Source organism: Haliaeetus leucocephalus, unplaced genomic scaffold (genome assembly GCF_000737465.1).
Source record: "Haliaeetus leucocephalus isolate CR32 unplaced genomic scaffold, Haliaeetus_leucocephalus-4.0 Scaffold428, whole genome shotgun sequence".
In the NCBI taxonomy this organism is placed as follows: domain Eukaryota; kingdom Metazoa; phylum Chordata; class Aves; order Accipitriformes; family Accipitridae; genus Haliaeetus; species Haliaeetus leucocephalus.
In genome coordinates, this window is record NW_010972864.1 from 6,482,869 (window position 1) to 6,504,188 (window position 21,320).

General features: G+C 41.9%; 1 protein-coding gene across 2 annotated transcripts in view; it reads left to right on the forward strand.

Annotated features, from left to right (window-relative positions):
* Positions 1-21,320, forward strand: part of MAPRE2 (microtubule-associated protein, RP/EB family, member 2) — a 90,521-nt gene that overhangs the window by 10,689 nt on the left and 58,512 nt on the right. For both annotated transcript variants that reach the window (XM_010574375.1, XM_010574376.1), the window contains exon 2: positions 5,895-5,956. In XM_010574375.1, the coding sequence (XP_010572677.1) occupies positions 5,895-5,956 (62 nt within the window). The remainder of the gene's footprint in view (positions 1-5,894; positions 5,957-21,320) is intronic.

Below are 21,320 nucleotides of genomic sequence, written 5' to 3' on the forward strand. Positions count from 1 at the left end.
CAGCGAGTTCCTGCTCCCCCCCAGTTGGGCAAACCCAGTTGTTGACAGGGCCGTGATGTGTACTAAAACAGGGAACTGCCCCAGATTTAGTTGTTTTAATCTGAAAAAAAAAATATACCTTTGAAATTAGATCCCTTTCTGTGTCTGTTTCAGAGTGGATTGGATTCAAAGTTGTTCCAGAAAAACTGAGGGGCAGCCCGGAGATATAAATAAGGAGCAAACAGTTAAGGCTGGAATACCTTAAGGCAATATTATTGCCAAATTCTTCATAATGTGAAGTCTTAGTCAGTGCTGGCTTTTCTTGCCTCACTATAAAACATATGCATCACTGCAGCATACCTTTATGTTTATAAAGAGGAAAGTATTAAAAAGAAATGTGTTAAGTTATTCTAGTGTATGAAACAAAGCAGACACCTGATCAACTCTAGTTATTCTTAAACCAAGTGCGTTCTGTGAGATGGTATAATGCCTACCAGAAAAAAATGCATAACACATTAGTATGTACAGAAGTGTATCAGTAGTAAACTGCAGTCAAATGTGCAAATCACAGACAGGTGCCGAACAAAATTGGTGATTGTATTAGATGTAGAAGCCAACAGCTGTAGGCACTAACAATACAAGTAGAGCAGATTTTTAATGTGATAGAAATTGAAATGCGGACATCAATGACTCTGACCTAAAGTTTAAACAAAAGGATGCCTCAAATGATTGAAGGAAGATTGTTTTCTCAAAAAGGAGCAAAGAGAGAAATTTTTTTGGTTGAAATGGACCTAAGTGTAATGTGGCAGCCTGCTGCTAAATACAAAGAATGATAAATACACATTCTCGTCTGTTCGTCCTATTAGGTCTGCCACCTACTGCTTGATATACTGGTTTGGCATTGCTTGTTATGCCAAAAAAAAAAAAAATTTGCCAAATTTGTCACAGTAACTAAAATCACATGAACTAAGCTCTGTTACACCCTTTTCAAGTTGGAAGGTAATTACTGCATCTCAGAGTTACTGGGCAGGAAGGCAGGGAAGGTATTTGTTAATAGGAGGAGGGCAGGTAGGCTGCTGCAAAAAGGTGGGTGTCACACTGCCATTGGCTGGAGCCTTGAACTCAACACTGTCTCCAAGGCACTTGGATCTTGGAAACTCCAGTTTACAAAAGGTTGAGGAGGGACAGGAGAGGACAACAGAAATGGCAGAAGTTGGGTTACTGCTCTATGGGAAGAAAAGTCTAGTGGCTTCCCAAGCAGGTTTAGAAGTCTTCCTGAAAAGGATGCATGTTCTGTCCTACTAAGTTAAGTAGGACATGCTTGGATTTACTTTAAATGTAAATGACCAAAAAAGATTGGTTGCTTTGTAAATGAGAGGGAGGAACAGAGTTTTATAAGAAGTCTCTAGGATCTTTTTCATGCCAATAGATGACTTGAAATCAGAGCCCTGGCAGAGAAGCAGAACCACTGGGACAAAGCTGTGTTTGAAATGGCAAGAGCAAAAGAGGTGCGAAGCTCTGTTGTGTGCTTGGTAGCAACACCTCCCATCTTCTGGGACTGCCTTCCTTGTGAAGCACTCTGGGTCAAACAAGGGCATTTCTCATGGGTTTGGAGTTGGAGATAGTACTAAACTCAGCTCTGTTACTTGATTTCTTTGCTTTGAGTCTTTGTGCCTTCCATATACTGCTGCAGAGCCTGGTCCTGAGTAGGTGAAGAGGACTTAACCCAGGAACAGTGAGACAGCATAGGGTTGGGCTGTCAGTTAACAGCAAGTTGAGAAATCTGCCCAACTGTTAAGTGTATGGGGGTTTTGTTTTGGTTTTTGTGATTCATGCACAGCTTATAAAAACAGCAGTTCTTTCCTTTGACGCTGGAAGCCTTAATCTTCCAGTACATCTTTTCAACAAGAAAGCATATGTAAATAGTGATGTACACTGTTTTCTGATTTACGCTCCAATTTTGCCCATTTCTGTAATTTGTCAAGCTATTCTCCACTCAGTAAATGCCTGGATAGCAGCCACAAGGGGTTTGCTTGAATTCTTTCAGTTGCTAAAAATAAGTTGGTTTTGAAGTTGTTTTCTGTAACCGCTGAGGATATTTGAGGCAATAATAGGTGACTGTCAGCCTATATTATAAATTGTTTTCATTCAACATCACATTCCTAGCCCTTGGCAGAGTTGGGGTGGGGGTGGGGGTGGAGATCTGTGCAGTATGGAAGAAAGCATCCAGTGCACTGAGACACAGTAGCAGAAGAGAGGGCTCTGTGTCCACGTGGGAAATACAGTTCCTGGAGACAAAGTTTTGAAATACATCATCAAATCTACTAGAAGGCATTTGATTTAAGTTACCTTGATAACAGTCTGTCCTAACTTTTCCTCCTTGGTCCTTCAAACTAACAACTATGGGTACTACTTTACATAGTATGCCTATATGATGTGCTTCTAGATGCTGTTGTACCTTGTTTTCTGCAGATTGCCTCTGCTGCACTGTCTTTTTTGACTTAGTTGCTTTGCTTTCGGCTTGCTTTCTCATATCTCTCTTGCCCAATCCTTGTTTTGTTTGTTTATTTGTTTTTTTCAGTCAGTATTCATTCAAAATTAAATTAATGTCTTACAGCATTTCAAGGGATATTGTCATAGAAGCCCCTTCTGTGTTAGTTTATGTGAATGGGTTCAACAGGTAACTGAGTTTGTGGAAGTAGCAATAGCTACCAGAAAACAAGTTAACAGGGAGGAAAAGTATGCACTGAGAGGGAGCAGGTGAAAACCTTCTTAGAGCAGATAAGCAGTAGTCCTGTTGAATCCACTGGATATCCCAAGATCCCATAAACTCTGAACAGCAAGAGTCTGCCAAACCTGTCCGAGGCCTCCACCAGCACAAAGTAGTATCAACAGCAGGCTGTGTAACCCAACTGCATCTGAGAAAGTGGCAAACATAGGCTACAGGTCTGTACATACACCTGGTGAAACAAGGGACCCCCCCGAGGGACTTTCTGAATGCCTACCTGGAAGCCGGTGACCCACCAGTCCGACCCCGCTGGCTGGCCTTGGCCTCCCAAATGTCACTGCAGCAGGATGACATGAGGGGTTGCAGGAGTGGACTGTGGGAGGGAGAGAACTGGATGCACTATGTGAATAGCCATCGGCTATTAACAAAATCTGCTAAATTCTGTTCATAACAGCTTAACTCAAAACATTTTCTAATAAACGTTGGTCTGTTTCCCCCAACATAATTGCCCCATCAGGGAAACAGATAGTATAATACAGGGAACTTCCAGCTATGTGTAACTTTAAAACATGGAACAAATCATAAGCTTCTGTCCTGAAAAAATGCATAATCCTTTTTTCTTATCTGTTTCACTACATAGGATTTTCTGAGATTCCTCTTTAAATTGTTGTTAAAGAAATTTTTTTTCCTGTGTTCTAAGGTCTTTTCCTTTTTCCAGATCCTCTAGATCTTTATCCTCTTGTTTTTTACCTGTTGACCTTTTTCCTATGTTTACCAGTGTGGAAGGAGTAATTTCTTTAGATGTCTTGGTAAGTGACTCTTTAGGAGATGGGAACCTATTTTAAAATCAGTGCACCCTGTGTGTGTTGGAGTTTTGAGGAACTGAATTGTGCTTGCTGATTTATGTAGAGTGGTGATACGATGCCAGTGTCTGCAGCTGAGAGCTGTGCATGGCCTGGCATGTAGTGGGAGGAAATGTGGCATCCTTTCCTCTCCCTTGTTTTCATTGCACACCTTTATCCCTCCACCCTTCCAAAGAAGACTCCAGCTCCCCATCGTTACCTTCCTCACACCCACTAACTAGGACCTCTACTGCATTCCTTTGTCCACCTAAATTAAATTCCACCTTAATGATCCAGTGTTTCCTACCACTCCCTTGCCTGGGTGCTGCTCCGGCATCTCAAGCTAGAAGTACAGGTCGAGGTGTTGGCATGGCTTACGGAGCAGGTGGAGACCTGGCAGTGCTACTGCACACAGCAGCAAGCAAGTGCCAATTATCTCATCTGGCCATAGCCTTAACACTGCTCCCTGTACCTCTGTAAGGACCTGTATGCAGGCAAAAAGTCAGGACCTGTCGCTGAGATGTACCTCTTTGGTTTGACCTGTACACCTATCATCATCATCAGCTTCCAAGCTTTAGGAACCTCTGCTGTGAGGACTTTTCTCTTTTTTTTTTTTTTTTTTTTTTTTAGACTGCATAAATGAAGTTCAGTGTGGCGGTGTTACTCAAATCCCTCTCAAACCAAGGTCTACATACTGAAGACAAATAGTTATCTCTGTCTTCAGTATGCCATAAATATCACTCTCTTCAGAAAGTACAGTGTGGAAAATATTCCATGAGCAAATTAAGTCTCCCATTTCTAAGGGAATCGCCATGTCTCTCCACTGCTGTTGCCTGTTAGAAGTTCTGATCAATGCCTTCTGATGTGAAATTACTTCTTCTAACCTTTGTCTTAAGAGTGTCCCATGCTTACAAGTTATTGGAGTAGTGCTGTTAGATCCCAGCTTAAGTTCAGGGGGGTCTGCTTGAGCAAAAGCCAACATACCATGATGGATTTGCTGTTCCTTTGCCAATAGGATGCCTGAGGTTTGTCAGCTGTGCTGGAATCACTTTCCACATTAAACAAATGGAGGAAAAAAAGAGTACATTGAAAAGCAAAGCTTAAGAGGCTTGGAGAGCTTCAAAGAAATGGAACAATAACACGTTTAATAGCTAATTCCCTTTCTGGTTTGGCTTTAAGGTAGCTTCAGCCTTCCAGTCTGCTAGCAGCCTTCCTAAGTTCTCTGCCAGGATGAGTCACAGCTCCTGGAGCTGGGATCCAGTCCTTTAGACAAGCCATCTTTAAAGGTCTGTTTACCTTTCCCAGATGATAATGAATTGTAGTGAGAATTGCTTTATGTTTTCCTCTTCTTAAAACAGGATTTATGATGAATATAAATTCACCTGTGGGAGCTTCTTGCAACCCTCAGTCCCGATTCAATCCGAGCACCCCTGGGATCCTGTTCGGTGTAGTTTCATGCTGTTATGCAGAGATAGATGCCTTTGGAATACCCCTCCCTGCTGGGCTGTCTCAACTAGTTGACTAGGAATGCAAAACAAGCAATAACCAGAGCCCTGGTCTGACTGTAAACCATTATTTACCTGCTAGGAATGAAATTTCCTGCTGACTGAGAAGGCGAATTAAGAAACTTAGCCACGTAACGCCAGTATGTAATTCATGGCACAAATTGAAACCCATATATGGTTGCTCCTACTTATGCTTCTGTAGCCTGTAATGTAGCACTTGAGAGAATGGATGCGAGGACAAATCTAGCAATTGTAGGCAATCGCATCTAGGAGCGCAGAAGGGAATGGGCCTTAATGTGGCTGCTACAAGTGGGCAGCATCATGACTTCATTGCTAAGTGAGACACTTCAAAGGATTGCTAGTGTTTTTGTGTTGCATTGGCAAAAACACAGGCTTTCCTGTGTATCAGTTCATGTGTTTCTCAATGGTAGATATTTTTTTTTTCCCTCTGAAAAGCTGTTCAGGCAAGTGCAGCAAGGCCCCAGTTGCATGACACAACCGTCATAACTGATTGCCTGTGCTCGGAAGAAGCCTGGTCAGATGAAGAAACAGCAATGTGCCTGGCAGTTATGAATAAACTCTGAATGTAGCACTGCATAAGGGAGCTCATAGATTTGCTACTATATCAGAGGGGCATCTGATTGTTGTGCAGATGTGTTAGACACTGAACCATTGTGAACGCAGCTGAATTAGGGTATTGTAATGAAGGGCTTCTCCTCTTGTTCTATTTTTAGCATACAGCTATTGCATCACTGCCCAACTGATACAAAGACCATTCAGTGAGTCTTTTTTTTTTCCTGTTTGCTTGTTGAACTAAAGGTTATCGTGTTTTCTTTCCAGTACCAAATCGCTGCAAGGAATAGTTCAAGCCGGCAACCAGGGAAAGTGTTTGGATGCTCAAAGTAAGTATGTTTGTGTGTTTGTATGTGTTTGTGCTAGTGACTGAGAAAGTACCCAAGAACTTGTGTTTGATGTCTGTAAGGTGGTAGCTAGATAGGTCTGATATCAATAATAGAGTGATGTTCCTTTGCAACATCTTTGTGTAATTAATAGATTCAAGTAATAGGGAATTATTCACTCATGAAACAGAACTGATAAAAGCTAAACTAGATGCCACAGACTTTTTGGAAATAATTTGGGTTTTTGACTGGAGTAAGAAGGAAATGCTGGCAGAAAGGAATTAAAAAAAAAAAAAGGAAAGAAAAACTAAAGATGGACAATGATTCTCCCTTTCTGTTTGGGAGTTTTGAGAAATTGTATTCTTGCTTTTGTTTTGTTAAATATTGGCTTTTCTGCACATTATTAGTGCTGCCTTCATCATGTTAGGTGGAAAAAGAGCAAACTACGTGAAATGCTGCTGTACAGGTTTAGTAATTAATGTCTGATAGAATTTGTAAGGTGCTGTCCCTTTTTTAATCCCCATCTATGGGAGTTTAAATTGCATCCCACCCGAGCTGGATGTTGACTTAAACTGTCCAGCCTCCAGCTTGGCACCTGTAAAATCTGCACAGGGAGTCAGTCACCTGCGCAGAGTGGAGAGATCAGTGATACCAGGAGATAGGAGGCCCACAAGGTGGCAATGTTTAGAAGGCCTTCGGAAAGGATGCGCCTGGAACAGATCTGGGCTGCCTGCCGTTGCCATCCCTTGCTGCCCTTGTGTCATTGCTGCTGCACCTGTGCTACCGAACAAGAAATATTCACTGTTGCCAAAGTGGGGCATGGGATACCCGGAAAAAAAAACCGACCCCCCCCCCCCCCCCAAAAAAAAAACCAACAACCCAAAACTAAACAAACACAAAAAACCAAACACACACCCAAACCCTCTTATTTGAACAGATTCACTATTGACAGTGCTCACCATACTGTGCTGGATACCACACGTGCCTTTTCCCTTGGCAAGGAATGTGCTGCAGCATTAGTGGTTTGCAATACAGTGTGGGGTTTCTTTACTCATAGCAAGTGCTGAAAATATGTGTAGCACTGAAATGATGGTAGGGTTGTATAATGAAGAACTTTCATTTTAAAACACACCAGTGCATTTCTGGTAATGCCTGAAAAGCTGTTACAGCATATAAATGCTAACTTTGGATGTAGGAGGCATTTCAGTTTGAGGTGATACTTTCTGTTTTATAGTTAAAAGTAAAAGGGTTTGAGCTATTTTAAAGACTTGTTTCACGGTGAAACTAGGGATTTGCTCCAAGTTATTTAATGCCCTGAAAAAAAACTTAAATATGTTTGCAAAAAAATTCTCCAGATATATGATAGACATGATGCAGGATAAGTTCTATGGGAAATAAAAGAATTGCCTGTGTTCACTGGCACAGACACAGGTAAGGAAAAGAGACTGACACTGAGAGGGAGAGTTAAACAAGGAACCACAGAGTTCAGATTCTTCAGGCCGTGAGAGAAGAGTTACTTTCACAGCAATTAGAAGATATGCAGGGCTCAAGTGTACCTGGAGATTCTCAGGAGGAGAACAGCCTATAATTTAGAGCTGGAAGAGGCTTGTATACCTCAAGGATGAAGCAATAGCTCTAGACTACAGGAGGCATCTGAGAGCACAAACTAGGAAAAAGTAACATCCACAGGGTCCACACTCCTTTGTGAAGGTGTTGCAGATGGAAGTGCGGCAGGGCAATGCCCTGTGCTGAGCCACGGTGGGTTTCATCTATTGCTTTCTACTTTTGCATGGAGTACGTGCTGCTGCTTAAAGTCAAGCTTCATCACTGTGGTTGTACTGGTGTTGTCACAAGTACTTTGAAACAACAGGAAATCTAAAGAAAACTGTGAGCTTTGAGATAGTGTGCAGCCACCAAATAGACATTTATAAAAGCAGACTGCATCCTACCTGTCTAATAGAAACTTATCTGACATGTGCAGATTTCCTGCAATGAGTAAGCCTCTCCATGAAGCAACAGACAGCTTTCTAGTGTATTCCCCACAGGTTGCTGCTTACTGTGTAGCCTTTACTTTCCAAATCCATTAGTACTTATGGCCTATTATACGTCAAAATAAAGATCTAACTATCAGCCTTCTAATACTAGAGATTCATTATATTGCTGTAGCATTAGCTAAGCCATTACAATTGCAAAAGCCAAATCCATGAAACGTGCTATTATATACTAGTCTTCGCTCAGGAAACCTTCCAGTCAGGTTTCAGTGCCTTTGAGCCTGACAAATGGGTGTATTTTTTCATGGAGTTCAGTTATATGGACAACAACGTGAGGGATAGATGTTGGAACATGCAAGGAATTTTACAGTTCTTACATCAGGCACTCTCGTGTACGAGATGCAGATAAGGGGCCTTTGGGCAGTTATAATTCCTTGCCTGATGTATCCTTGCTTGATGTATTATCACTAAAACAATTACAATACACCCTAACATTAGAAAGCAAGTCTGGTTTCTACTGGAACATTATCTTAGGAATTACCTGTTATATTTCAGTAATTTTGAGATGGGGGAAGAGAAACCAAGTGTGTTAAAAATATGTATATATACATGTATATAAAGTGTGTTTGTATGATGAACTTTTAACTCATGAAGTGTTTAGGGGAGATCTGAACAAAAAGGCCTGTATGAGCTTTTCTCTTCCCTGCACAGAAACAAATGTTCCCTGGTCGTTCACGCTAAAGGTGCATTTCCTCTCACTTCTTTCTCCCTATCTCCCAGCACTGGTGCAGAATAAAATGCTACTTCTAGACAAGTGCATTTTGTTTCCTACTCAGTTCCCCACTGCTTGTTTCCACAAACCAGTCCCCTTGATGTCCACCAAAGACAACTTGACTTCCCTAAGGGCTGCTTTATACCTTCAGCCAAATAAATGACTTAAATATGAAATAGGTGAACTTCTGGGCTGAGTGGTACTGCTTTGAAAGTATTTTCATTCCATGGAAACAACACAAGGTCGCCCAAAATGTAGTGGAGGACATCTGTTTCAGAGTCAGTCCTGCATAGGACACAGCTGCTTCATAGCTGGTTTTGATCCAACATGAGAAAACCGGAGACCTAAATCTTGAACCTAAGAGAGCAAAGTTAACTGAAGTGGAATGTTTGTTTATGGCTGCGTGCTCACCAGCCCCGTTCCTTTCTTAACTTAGGAATTGGGTAGCTTGGATAGCCTTTTATGGTGCTGTCTGAAAATATTCTGAACTTTGGGGTGATATTTATTTTTTCAGTGCCCAATACCAAAAATTATCCCACAGGAGCTCAGCAAAGTGGCTGACTCATCAGGAACATAACTTTCCTTTTTAAAAAAGATAACGTGTGGTTTTGTTCAGAGTTAATAATGAGATCCTTTCCAATGCAGAAGCTGTCAACAGCACTGACATAGATTCACAGTTACAAAAACACATAGCCTTGTGGTTGGGGGTTTTATTAAATAGAAACCTCATTTTCTACTGTAATAAGGAAAAGGCACTGTTTTCATACCACTAGTACCTTTTGTGCTCAAAATGCTACAGAAGCCTTTTTTCATTTTATACACAATACGACTGTTCAGAGGTTACAAAATGTTGCTACTTTGTGCCATGACTATTGAAGCCATGACAATATACAATAATATAAAAAAAAAATGATACCCTTATTTCTAGTCATCTTTTGTTGCCTTCTGCATTTTGCCTATCAATGGTGCTTCGTTTAAAAGTTGGAGAATGTTTATTAAAGGATTATTCAAGTAATGGTTTGAGTTCTGCTCCAGCAGCAAAAAAACACTTTTTTTAAGGACCTTAAAAAATATTAATCCTTGTTAGATATGTCAAGTATTTGTAGTGCATCCAGATGCCATAAAAATAACTGTGTCATTTTTCAAAGCAGTTTCTAGATTTTATAAATATGATCTTGCAAATGTGAGCAGGACCTACCCTGATTCTATGCAGTCATCCTGAGTCTGACATCAGGCTGGACCTGTTAGGAAAACAGAGGATCTTTTTCTAGTAGTCTGTATCTTGCTAGTCTGTTTGCAATACTGACTGCAAGTGTGATCGCTTGCTGATCACTTTAATGTCCAGAAGGTGCTAACAGCAAAGTGGTAAGTAGCCCTAGACTTCATCTAGGGAAGGAAAGGCAAAGGCAGGAGAGATGGAGAAAGGAAGGCAGATGGAGGAGTGTAAAAGGAAGATGGGAAGAGAAGGTTGGGCTGGCACAGTGGTGACTGCACACAGCGGTGACCCCCAAGTGCTGCTGAGGAATATGACAAAGAACTGAGCTGAAACCAAAATGCTGTTGCGGATGAGGTGGGAGGCGTGTGGAGCTCAGAGTGCCATGGCTTCCGTTCCCACCTGTACCTTCTTTTCTATGAAGTACACGTGTCCCTGTCCTGTGGCGTGGTAGGCACTGCGTAGCTTACCTGGCCTCCTCTCCGATGCTGCTGCTAAAGTCTGTACCTGCACATCAGGCGCTGGGATGCTGAGCTGTGATGTTCAGGGCCTCCAGCAGCAGAGTAAAATCCAGCGGGTGGACAGGCTCCCAGAAACCCACCATGCCTGCTAAGAGCCCAAAAGTAAAGAAAGGCTTGATAGAGGTCATTCAAATATTGCACTTTATTTTAAGGGGGTGGGGGGTGTTTGGTTGTTGCTGGCTTTTCTGAGTTTTACTCTTTGGGTTTTTTTCTTAATCCAAGTATCAGCATTTTCCAATATTCCTCTGCAATCACTGGGGCTGGAAGCTTTGGTTTTCATTAGCTGACTGCTGGGATTCTTATACAATTAAGTTGGTCCGTGATCTGCAGCTTCCAGAAAATCACCCTATATACTGAGTCACAGTAAAGCGTGAGGTCAGGTGCTGGCAACACACAGCACGCTAGTGAGGTCAGGTGGAAGCAACACACATTTAATTTTATAAATTGTCCTTACAGTAAAAATGTTGCTTATAATAATGGCTTCTGCAGCCTTCTTAGAGACTTGTTTAGCCTTAGGTAGAGTGTGGGAAGGCCACTGTTGTGTGTACTGCTGTTGCATTACAATACAAGGTAGCAAAATTAGAGGTTTTCAGTGTCTTGGGACCTAGTAATTTGTTGTCCTTGATACGTTTCCTCTGTTGTTAACTCAGGGCTTGCACTCAAGCCCCGCTGTTGTAATCATCTGTATCGTCTCACATGTTTGTTCCTCCCTGAGCCCGGAGCAGGCACAGCAGCAGGCACGTGGTGGGAGGCGCTTGCACATGGGCAAAGTCGAGGGCAGCTGGCTGGAGCCTTAAAAGCCTCAGCTGCAGGTCTGCCACCAAAGTGTCCACAGCTGCAGCCCCTGTTAAAAATCCTCTCTGAGTGATGAGATAGGCCAGGTACGTGTCAGGGTTACCATTTAGTGTGGGGAGTGCCAGTTTTACTTCTCCATGAATACCCCCGCTCCTCATGGAAGGAAGCTGGCAGTGCCCCCACATTAAGGTTTATGCAGTGGCTTCCATTAGAGCTTCATCCTCTTACACAAGGCCTGGATTTGGCTCACCACTAATGACCTGAGCGGTCTGCACGGGATAAACGCCTTCTGAACGGCACTGTAGGAAACACCCTTACATTAAATTGTAGGCTTTAAAAAGGAGAACTAGTTCTCATCTTGTGTTTGTATAAAAGAACAATACCGACTGTGCTCAAGTATGTTCAGACTTGGTCTGATTTCATAGCTGGGATCTTTTTTGTCTAATGTAAGAGGCTTCGTGTAATCACTCTTTTAAATCTATGGCTTATGTTTGACAAGTGGGTCATTGGTTAATGGAAGCAAGTAAATCCAGCTGTTTATCTTTTCAGTAAGATCATGCACTTTCTGTATGTTCTTGTCTGCTGGGGATGGAGAGGGGTACATTTTTAATGGCCCTCCCTCTATTTCAGAGTAGGGGTGTGAGCTTTATATTACATTTCATCTGTTCCCTACATTTAAATAAAACAAAGTCACAGTAGTACTTCAGCTGGTATCACATTTGATCCACGAATTTACGTCAGCAGTTGTGGTACTATTAATTTAATTACTAGGTGTGATTTTGAAAAAGTTGTTAACTTGACTTTATAAGGAAAATTTACTGTTGTACATTGCTTGCGAGTTTTGTTGCTTCCTCATTTCTCCTCCCTGAGCCCCAGTATTTGTGTGTGCTGCTGTTAGCAGATGCACCTTCCACTAAAGCAGGCCAGTAGTAGCTTTCTTGCAACTAGCTTTGCCTCTTAACAACCAGGCAAGAACATTTTTTTTGTTAATTTGAAACTTCAGGATTTCAGAAAGTGCTTGATAAGCTTTCCGTAGGGTGCTAGCATCTAAATAAAGAACTAGCTTACTAAAGGTCTCAAAGTATTCATGGAAACTTGATCTAATATGTGAAGTTCCAAAAGTCCTCTTAGGGAATGCCTGTCAGCAAGAGAAGTTTCTTGACACAGTTTGCAATTTCTTTTTTTTTAATTCGGAGTACTAATATAAGTGTAACATGGTTAAAGCTGTCTGTGAAAATTATTTTTCCCCTTCATTTGAAGGCTATTTTATTAATAAAGACTTAGGATAAACACTAAGATGATAATGGACCTTGATTTGCCATTGGAAGAAGTCTGTTTTCCATCAATAAATGAGGAAACTAAAACTTTAAGATTAGTGAGAGTATTGTGTAACGTAGCAATTAGATTGTACTTAGAAGAACAGTTTCTTGCTCCCAAATGCTCTAGCATTTGCAAATAGTAACTATTACTTATAAGTGTGTTACAAGTCTAAATACTTAAGAGCAAGTTAAAAAGCATGCGTGTAAGAAATCATCAGAACGTAAAAACCAGAATGCCTCAGATGGGTGCATTTGGCCTGTAAGGAGCCTGAAATAACTAAGAGCAAGTCTATTTGAATGGTAAGACAAGTTTCTGTTAAAAAATTATGTGTATGCAATATGTATATTTGTTCTAGCCCAAAGAGGAACCACTCCTTGATTTCTCTGTGAGCTAGTGATCACAAGCAAATCCTTGCAACCTAGTTTTTCAGAGGTGCTGAGGTGGCTCAGGGATTTCAGCTCTTTAGTATGCTAATGGCGGCAATGTGTCACAGGACGTGTGCGAATCGTGGGTGTTATGCAGCCCTTAAATACAGATGTCACTTCTTGGGATGGCTGCGTGTGGATGTGCATGCATCTTAGCCGGCAAGTACTGTAGCACATTCCTCTCAGCCTGGATGAAATGGGGCGTAATTAGCTAATGACAGTATGTTAACTGGACAATAGATATGCCAGGGACTTTGTCCAAGGGAAGGGAACCGATTTGACCCAGGTTCTCAGCAGGTGGCCGATGGAGGCAAGTGGAAATTGCCCAAGCCTACAAAGGATTACACCTGACAAAGGAAGGGTGGGAAAGAATGGGAGAAAGAACGATGGGGAAACCTCAGGTGTGGAAGAAATCCTGAGATAAAAGGGAGGAGAAGCTTGTCTAGTTGTAGCAATGGAGAAAAGGGATAGGATTTGCTTAGCTGCAGAGCTGGAAGCACTGCATGGATCAGAAAGCAAACTGTGGAGGAAAGGTTGGGGACCCACCATAGTGGTGCTGAGGATGAAGCTTACACAGACTTGGGACAGTAAGTATTTTGAGGAAGCTGGTCATAGCAGCAGGGCCTGTTTCTGTGCCTGTAAAATGAGGAAAGCTGACAGAAATTAATTTTTGTAAAATGCTATGAATGTCCCAGATGAAAAGTAGTTATCAAGAGAAGGGTCAGGCGGCATACAAACAAACAAAAAAGCATGCCTTTTTCTGTGTAACTTCTTGGCATTTTCTAATTTGATGGGCATGTGACACATTCGCTTTGTAAGAGAACAATTTGTAGCACACTGTAAGGACCTGAGGAAACTGTGTAGAGTGTTTTGCAGCAAGGCACTGGATTCTTGGATCAGGGTTTGCAATTGCAGAAAAAACTCACACACAACTGAATGACTTGGCAGTGAGATTTTGATCCCGGTCAGGCATGAATATGCTCTGTATTTCTTTCACATTAGCTAGAGTATGTAATAATGTTTATGTTGGCTTTTTGCTGGGTGTGGGAGGATGGACACTTAATTGACAGCTCCTGGGACAAAGTAACCCCTTCAAATCTTGGTTTGTAACGATCTAGCCCTTTCTGTCAGCTGATTGAAGTATTTTTGATCCAGTAATAGGTATCCAAAAACTTGAATGACCATCTGCTGGAACCATTACTTTCTGGTGCCAGCCTTCTCCCTTCCTTTTTAGCAGTGGTGAGTGTCTTTGACAGGTTGGTAAATGTTGACAAATGTAATCTTCCTTATGATGGGTTATAAACCCTGTGCAAGCTTCACATGTTCAGTATCTGTAATGCTGATATTAGACAAGGTGCAACACTATGCTGAACAGATCTTAGCCAATAATCATTCCAAACCATTTAAACTTCTCCTACTTGTGTTACATGCAGGTATCAGATGGTCATGTGGAGCATTAAGTTACTTGGATAACATGTGCAAATCAAATGGCTATCAGCTTCACAATGCTTCTTGTACAATAGGAATGGAGAATCATTGATCCCAAGAACCATTAATAACTATTCTTGAATTCTTAGTACATAATATCAATGCCAAGTCAAGTTTTCAGCAGAGTAATGTAACAAGTTATGTTGAAAGTCATCATCTACCAATAAAGGTATTGCCCTAGTGTGGGATACAGCCGTATCAGATTTTCACATTAGAAACTTCTGCCCTTGACAAATGGTGTTGCGAAGTTTCTCCTTTGTACTCCCCCATGCCCCAGTGTTGCTTTTATGAAATATATCATTAGACTGAAATGCCTTCAAAGTATATTGCTGATATTTTCAGTGTAGAACAATAAGAAGGAACATCAGAGAGGTAGATTGTCCACTCCTACATGACTTTGTAATCTTTCCGCATTTTTCCAGGCACCCCTTTTTAGCCCCAAGAAAGCCAAAGATGCCTCAACAGCTGAAAATATATAGAGAAATGCTAGACTTTTCTTCTACTCTCTCACATTTCCAAACCCTTACAGGCTTTTACCATTTATAACTTGTTTCATTGGTTTTGTTTAGGATATGAATGTCTGAAGCTCTGACTTTTTCCAATGGTAACAGTCATAAACTGTACTGTATTGAAACTTGAAAATCCTAAATCCCTCTCTTCTAGAAGACTAATCTCACCTTCATTTAATTAAAGTTTTGTCATTCTCTGAAAAAGTCTAGGAATCCCGATTACCTGAACATTTTGAATGTTTTTATCTGGGCTTTTCATAGTCTTTACATCTGAACTCTGACAAAACAAGCCTGGAAAACTAGTTAACACCTCGGTGCAAATGGAAGTGGTGATGGTAAATGTGGAACAGCTCTAGCCAAATGTTTAAATGCACGTGAGTGAGCCATGAGTCAGCTTCCTGCCTCAATTCCTTTCAGTCAGTATTAAAGGCAGAGTGAGACAGAGGAGTCCAAGCACTTATTGATCACAGCTTCCATTTACAGGTTTTCAGATGAAAGCAGCCTCCCAAGGTGTACCTGAAACTCTGCTATTGCCTGGTGGATGTCACTGAACATGAATATAACAGACACTAAAGAATTCAAAATTTTGGTTTCATCTGGAGTTAGTGGAAGTAAAAACTTCTCCTTGGAGCCATCCTTCACAGAGTGTTTCCTGCTCTCACTGGAGCTTTTTGTTAAGTAGGAAGTGTTGACAAAAATGCTTTGGATATTCAGTGTGAACTTCTTATGTTTTAAGTACAGAATCCTTTGATGTATACTGAAGAGTGCTTCTTTCTAAATAGGAATTTGGGTTTTTTCTTTAAAGCAGCTGGATTTAGCTAAACCCTGAAAGGGTTGAATTTAATAAATGTCCACTAAACCTATTTATTAATTTTAATCTAACAATTCATATTAAAAGTATGTAACAGTCTTAAAATATCTCTTTTATTCAAGGCTTTCTGAAATCCTGTTTCTGAACAAAAAAATCCTGGTTTTGTAGACAGTGTTTGAATCTTGAAATAATCCTCTGATTTCTATTTGATTTCTACAGTAAGTATAAAAGGTAACTGCTGCCTTTTTAAAGAAAAGTACCCACAGGCTGTGGCTCTTCAAGACCTCTCTCTTTAGTGAGGAATTCATACACTAATGGTCAGATTGGATTTGCAGCTTGTTAGGCCAAATTTTCAAGAATGCTTAGCTGACAAAGACCCCAAGTTTTATTTTACTCTTCTTCACAGGCACAGAACACTTCTTAAAATATTAAATGTGACCTCTGAAGTATAAATATGTCCGTATATTTAAAAATAGACTTGAATTACCTCATAGGGATGTGGTCCCTGCACATTGTGTAATTGGGACAGCCCTCTCTTTCTTTCTCTTTATCTGTCTCTCTCCAGGGAAGGCAAATAATCAAGACTTTGCTTAAAGTGGCAACACTACAGTCCCCAAGGGTGGGAAGCTCATTCTTTACCTACAGGATGTCTGGAGTGATAAGTAGCCATTTTATTAAAACTCATGCAGTGTTTCTTTGTCCTGACAAAATTATCATTTGCTGTTTGGTATAGTGAGTTTAAATGCAATGCGCCCTGAAAGTTAAGTCATAGAATGAAGTAACAGGATGGAGGTGGGAGAATTTATTCAATTCTGTATAAACAAAGAAAGCCTATAAAATTATAGTTTTGAATTTTCACTTGAAGTGATTTTACGCCACAGTGGGAGCTTTCCTTTGGCCTGATTGGTGAGGTTGACAGTATGTCAGTGAAACGGGAAATGTGAGTTGTTCTGCATAATCCAGATCAGCCTGAAACTTATCATACACCACATCATATCTGATATACATTCACCATGTTAGTAACATTGCTGTTGCTAATTCTTTTATGGATGTTTCTGTGTAACAATTTATCATTACAGGTTAGAACTGTGTGCTAATTTAGGCTGGCACAAGCCAGTGCTCTCTAATAGACATGCAGATGCCTCATTTGTACTTCCTGTAGATAACATGCAAATCTGGATCTCCTAAGTCTTCTGTTCTTAATTTACTAAATGAAATTCTTATTCATGGTGTATACTGTCAGAAATTAGGCTGATTCTGATGCAGCCTAATTAAGTACGCTCATGGTTATATCCATCTTACTGAATCTACTCATGCTGGGCATAAAGTATGTCTATGTAGCTTAATGAACTGGGGCTTCCTTGAACAAGCAAGATGTGCTCGAGACCTAACAGAGTAACTTTTTTTGTAGCTCTTCCTGATTCACTTTATTCACTTATTTGAAAATCTAAACACTGTTGGCCAACTCCTTCAGGGAGAGCCTGTTTCTGCACGGGTTTCTGATAAACATGCACACTTGAGTGCTAGAAATAACTTTGATTTTGCTTTACAGTGTGTAAATATGTTGCTTTGCAGAATTTTGTTAATCTTCATCCTGATAAAGGGAGCAGACTACATTGATCAGACTGCTGCTTTACAAAAGCTGTTGCTACCTTCTAACTGTTTGTTTGCCTGAAATCTGGTTTTCTCATTCTCTTTCCCAGTAGAAAAACTGCATTTGTGACAAGAGTCTTCATGAAACCCATCTGAAGAGTGAAGTACATGGGCCAAAATTATTATACTTGCATGGTGTTTGCTACAGTGTGAAGTTGTAGCTGAGGTGTATTCTGAGAGCAGTGCAAGGAATATCACACAGATTCCTTGACAAACCTGAACATGAACAGAGATGTCAGACATGAGGGATGCTCATTGGCCACTCTAGGGTTAAATGCATTTTTCTTGATCTCACCCCCTATCCCCCCTGGAAGTTATCCAAGCACTGGGGACTTTCTGCAATCATTAATTGTATTTATGCTTTGGCTATGTCACATACAAAGCTCCCCAAAACTGTGTTTCTTTTTTTTCATCTTCTGACAAATGCATCAGCAGAAGTCTCTCGTGTGGCCATCACCTCTGTTTTCAGAGGCTGTGTATTGGGTACTTCATATCAGCATTAAAATACTCATAATTTATTTCCACATTAGCTGCCTAATATAAAATTCTGGCTCGAGCATGCCTGAGGTCTTTCTAACAACGCATTTTGGGCTTTTAGGGGATTTCACTCTCGGGTGTTATAAATTATGCTGCATGGCCTTTTTACTGCAATAAGTGAGGCCTAGAGCAAGTAAGGAGAGAGGAACTGAAAACAAAAGCTCTGGGGAGGGAGGAGCAACCAGATTTTGGAGAATGACGTTTAGGCCTGTTGGAGTGCTCACTGGTGTTCGCTCTACCCGGTTCACCACAGCAGAAGTCAAAGGACCGGAATGCATGCGCTGGAGTAGGCTGATGCCTTTTTCATCTTCGGCACATCTGGGACTTGCTGTATTCTCCAGGGGAAGCGTGGGATCACCTTGTAGCCCAAGTCGGGTGGCAGGCTAATGTGGCATGGGAGCGGGTTGCCCTGAGAGGATGTGACATCTCCATCCTTGGAGATATTTAAGATTTGGCTAGACTATGATCATGTCACCAAACATGACCTGATCTCGTGCTGGTGATGATCCTGCTCTGAGCGAGAGATTGGACTGGACAACCTCCATAGGTCCCTTCTAGTCATTGCTTCTGTGGTTCTCAGTGCTTGAAGATCTACTACATCAGGTTTTGTAATTCAATCATTCAGCATTAATTGCTTTCCTGGCTCTTTGCTTTGCTTAGTCTGCATATCACTTGTGAGTACTAGATTTCAGTACTTTCAATGTACCATAGGTGGGGCTTTTATATCAGCACCATGCTGACCTTTTATTCTTCAAGCTGCTTTTCTATTTGTATGCCTACTGCGTGTAAAATCTACAAAGGCAGCACAAATGCACAGGCAGTAACAGCAACAGGTTCCTCTTGTTCTTTGTCCCTGGATCCACATCTGAGACTTCTTTGCTCAGAACGATGGAAGTGGGAAGAAGACGCTGGTGGCTTCCTGCACGTAAAGATAAAGAGTCGTGTTTGCGGGCCACGCAGTGCTCAGAAACAGAGATGTAAGTGGAGGGAGTGCCATGCATGTGGAATCCGTATTGCGCGCTGTGCCCCCCAGGCTGTGCTAGATCAATCGAAGAAGCATGTGCTTTTTGAAAACCAGCACCAAGCTTCTCTTGCTGAGGCCTGGCTCAGCCTCTGTAAAGGTAAGGTACTGCGTTGAGGCAGCGTGTGTCTTCCGAACTTGAATCCTAATGCAGAGGCAAGAAGGGGTCTGGAGCGAGGCTGCTGTGCTGTCCTCACCTGCACTTCTCTCCCTGTAGCTTTGCCAGTACATGTTTCAAACAGTTTTGGAGACTTCAATAAAGAAGCTTCTGTTCTTTGCCACTGGTGAAGAAATAAAAATATTTTTACAAGTTAAGGTAGCGGAGTGTTTTACTGCTCGCTGCCCAGCAGAGCAGGTAGGGTTATGTCTGGCAGCTAAAGACCTGCTATAGATTATTTTTATATTCTGTCACCATGCAGCGTTTCTGGCTTCCCCATGCTCTTGAGTGTTACTAAGGCGCTTACTGGCTTTTTTTAGCAGAATGTATTTTGTTGCTTGTTTTGAAAAAGACAAAGGCAACTTTCTCCAGTGGGTTTACTGTTGCCAGATGACTGGAACATTTTTCAATAAAGTATGTCAACTGCAAATGTCCATAGGTTGCTTACTGCAAGCGAAATTTGAGTATATTTGAAAACCTGTCAGAAAGAATAAATAAAATTTCCTGTCTTGGTGTTCAGAGGACCGTGGCAAATTGGCAAGCTAATTTGAGTTTTGTTAGAGATTGCTCTGTGTGTGTGTTAATGTATACATCCGATTTAAAACAAAGTAGTTTCTCAGCTGTCCAAGTGCTCTGCAGTTAGTGTTTAGTTATTCACCTTACAAGCTCTCTGTGAATCCAGACTCTGTATCACGAGCATAATCGTGTAAACTAAGCTTCCAGGAAAGTGTCATTTCAGTCTGAAAGGTTAGATAAAGATTAGTTAAAAATTTGTAAAATCACTTTCTTCATGCAGAAAAAAATCTGAGGTATAAACCTGATCAAACTCATACTTCAGAACTTTTAAGTTTTAATAAAATATCAGCATGTGCCTCTGAGAACGTATTGGAAATACTCATATTGCTTCCATCTGACCCGCCACCTTAAAACTCTTTTAAAAAAAGAGCTGGATTTGGGGGTGCTTTTTTTTTAAGATGTTGGCAGATCTGCCCAAAGATTTTTGCTCTTTTGCATCTAACAGCCTCGAGGTCATGCAGAGCTGTTTAGAGACTGTGCCCATAGACGCTCTTGCTGGTTTCTGTTTAGAGAAAACAGTTTGTTCACAATCGGACGGTTTGTTTTTGTAATGTGGTAAATGTGTGAGTTTTGATCCACTGTTGGGACATGAGGGTAGGTTTTACTGCGGTGAAGTTCAGATCTGCTTCTGAGGATGACTGGCGTTGCTCTGTGGTTAATGTGAAGCTTCGAAGGATGTTGCTGTTTAGGCAAGGGGAGATACGCAGGGGGAAATGGACTGGGGGCAATAAGAAACCCTTTTAAATGAAGGGGAGGAAGAGATGGGTCGTGTGAATGGTGGTGCTAACAGAGCTCACGGTGCCAGCAGTTCAGTGCTACTGCCTTGGCAGGGTTTTTCCCTTCTTGTTTCTGATCCAAGCAAGATTTTAAAGGACGTGCCGTTGAACGGTTCCTCTGCATAAGCCAGAGAGCAGGAGAAAGCTGGAAACGTGCAATGCAGCTTGGCAGGTGTTTTACCGTGCTCTCCGGTGAAGCTGTAAGCAGGGATACAGAGCCTGGTAACTTGGACATCCTGGTGCTTGGGGATGGGAGGGGAGGAAATCCAGGCGGAGTAGTGGACACAGGAAAAAAAAAAAATAGCATCACTCAACTTAGACCTTCTTATGCTTTTTTACAATCAGGAGTCCATGATTTCTTGCACCCTGGTGTTCCCCCACCATTTAATATTTATGCACATTCTTGTTAGCACCGTGACTACCGTATTAAACGCGAAACGCGTTCTTGTGCGCTGCGGCCGGTGGAGCTGGCAGGCGAGGGCGAGCTTTGTGCGTGCGGCGGCGGTGGCCATTAATGACTCCAGGCGCACCAACACGGAGGGAAGACGCTCAGGGGCGCCGGGCGGCGTTTCCCCGCTCGGGTTACCCCGCTGCCGTCTGGGCAGCGTAGCAGCGCGCTGGGGGGGTGTCGCTTATTGCTAATTGCAAAAGCTGGAGCCCGAAATAGCTCCCTGGCGTCAGGGAAAGGGGGGCGACGCTGAGGCGTCGGGCTTCGAGGTCTCGGTCGTTCTCCTGGAACCAGGGCGAAAGCGTTGCCGCCACCGGGAGAGGTGGGCAGGGGCGCGGCACGGCTCCCCCCCCC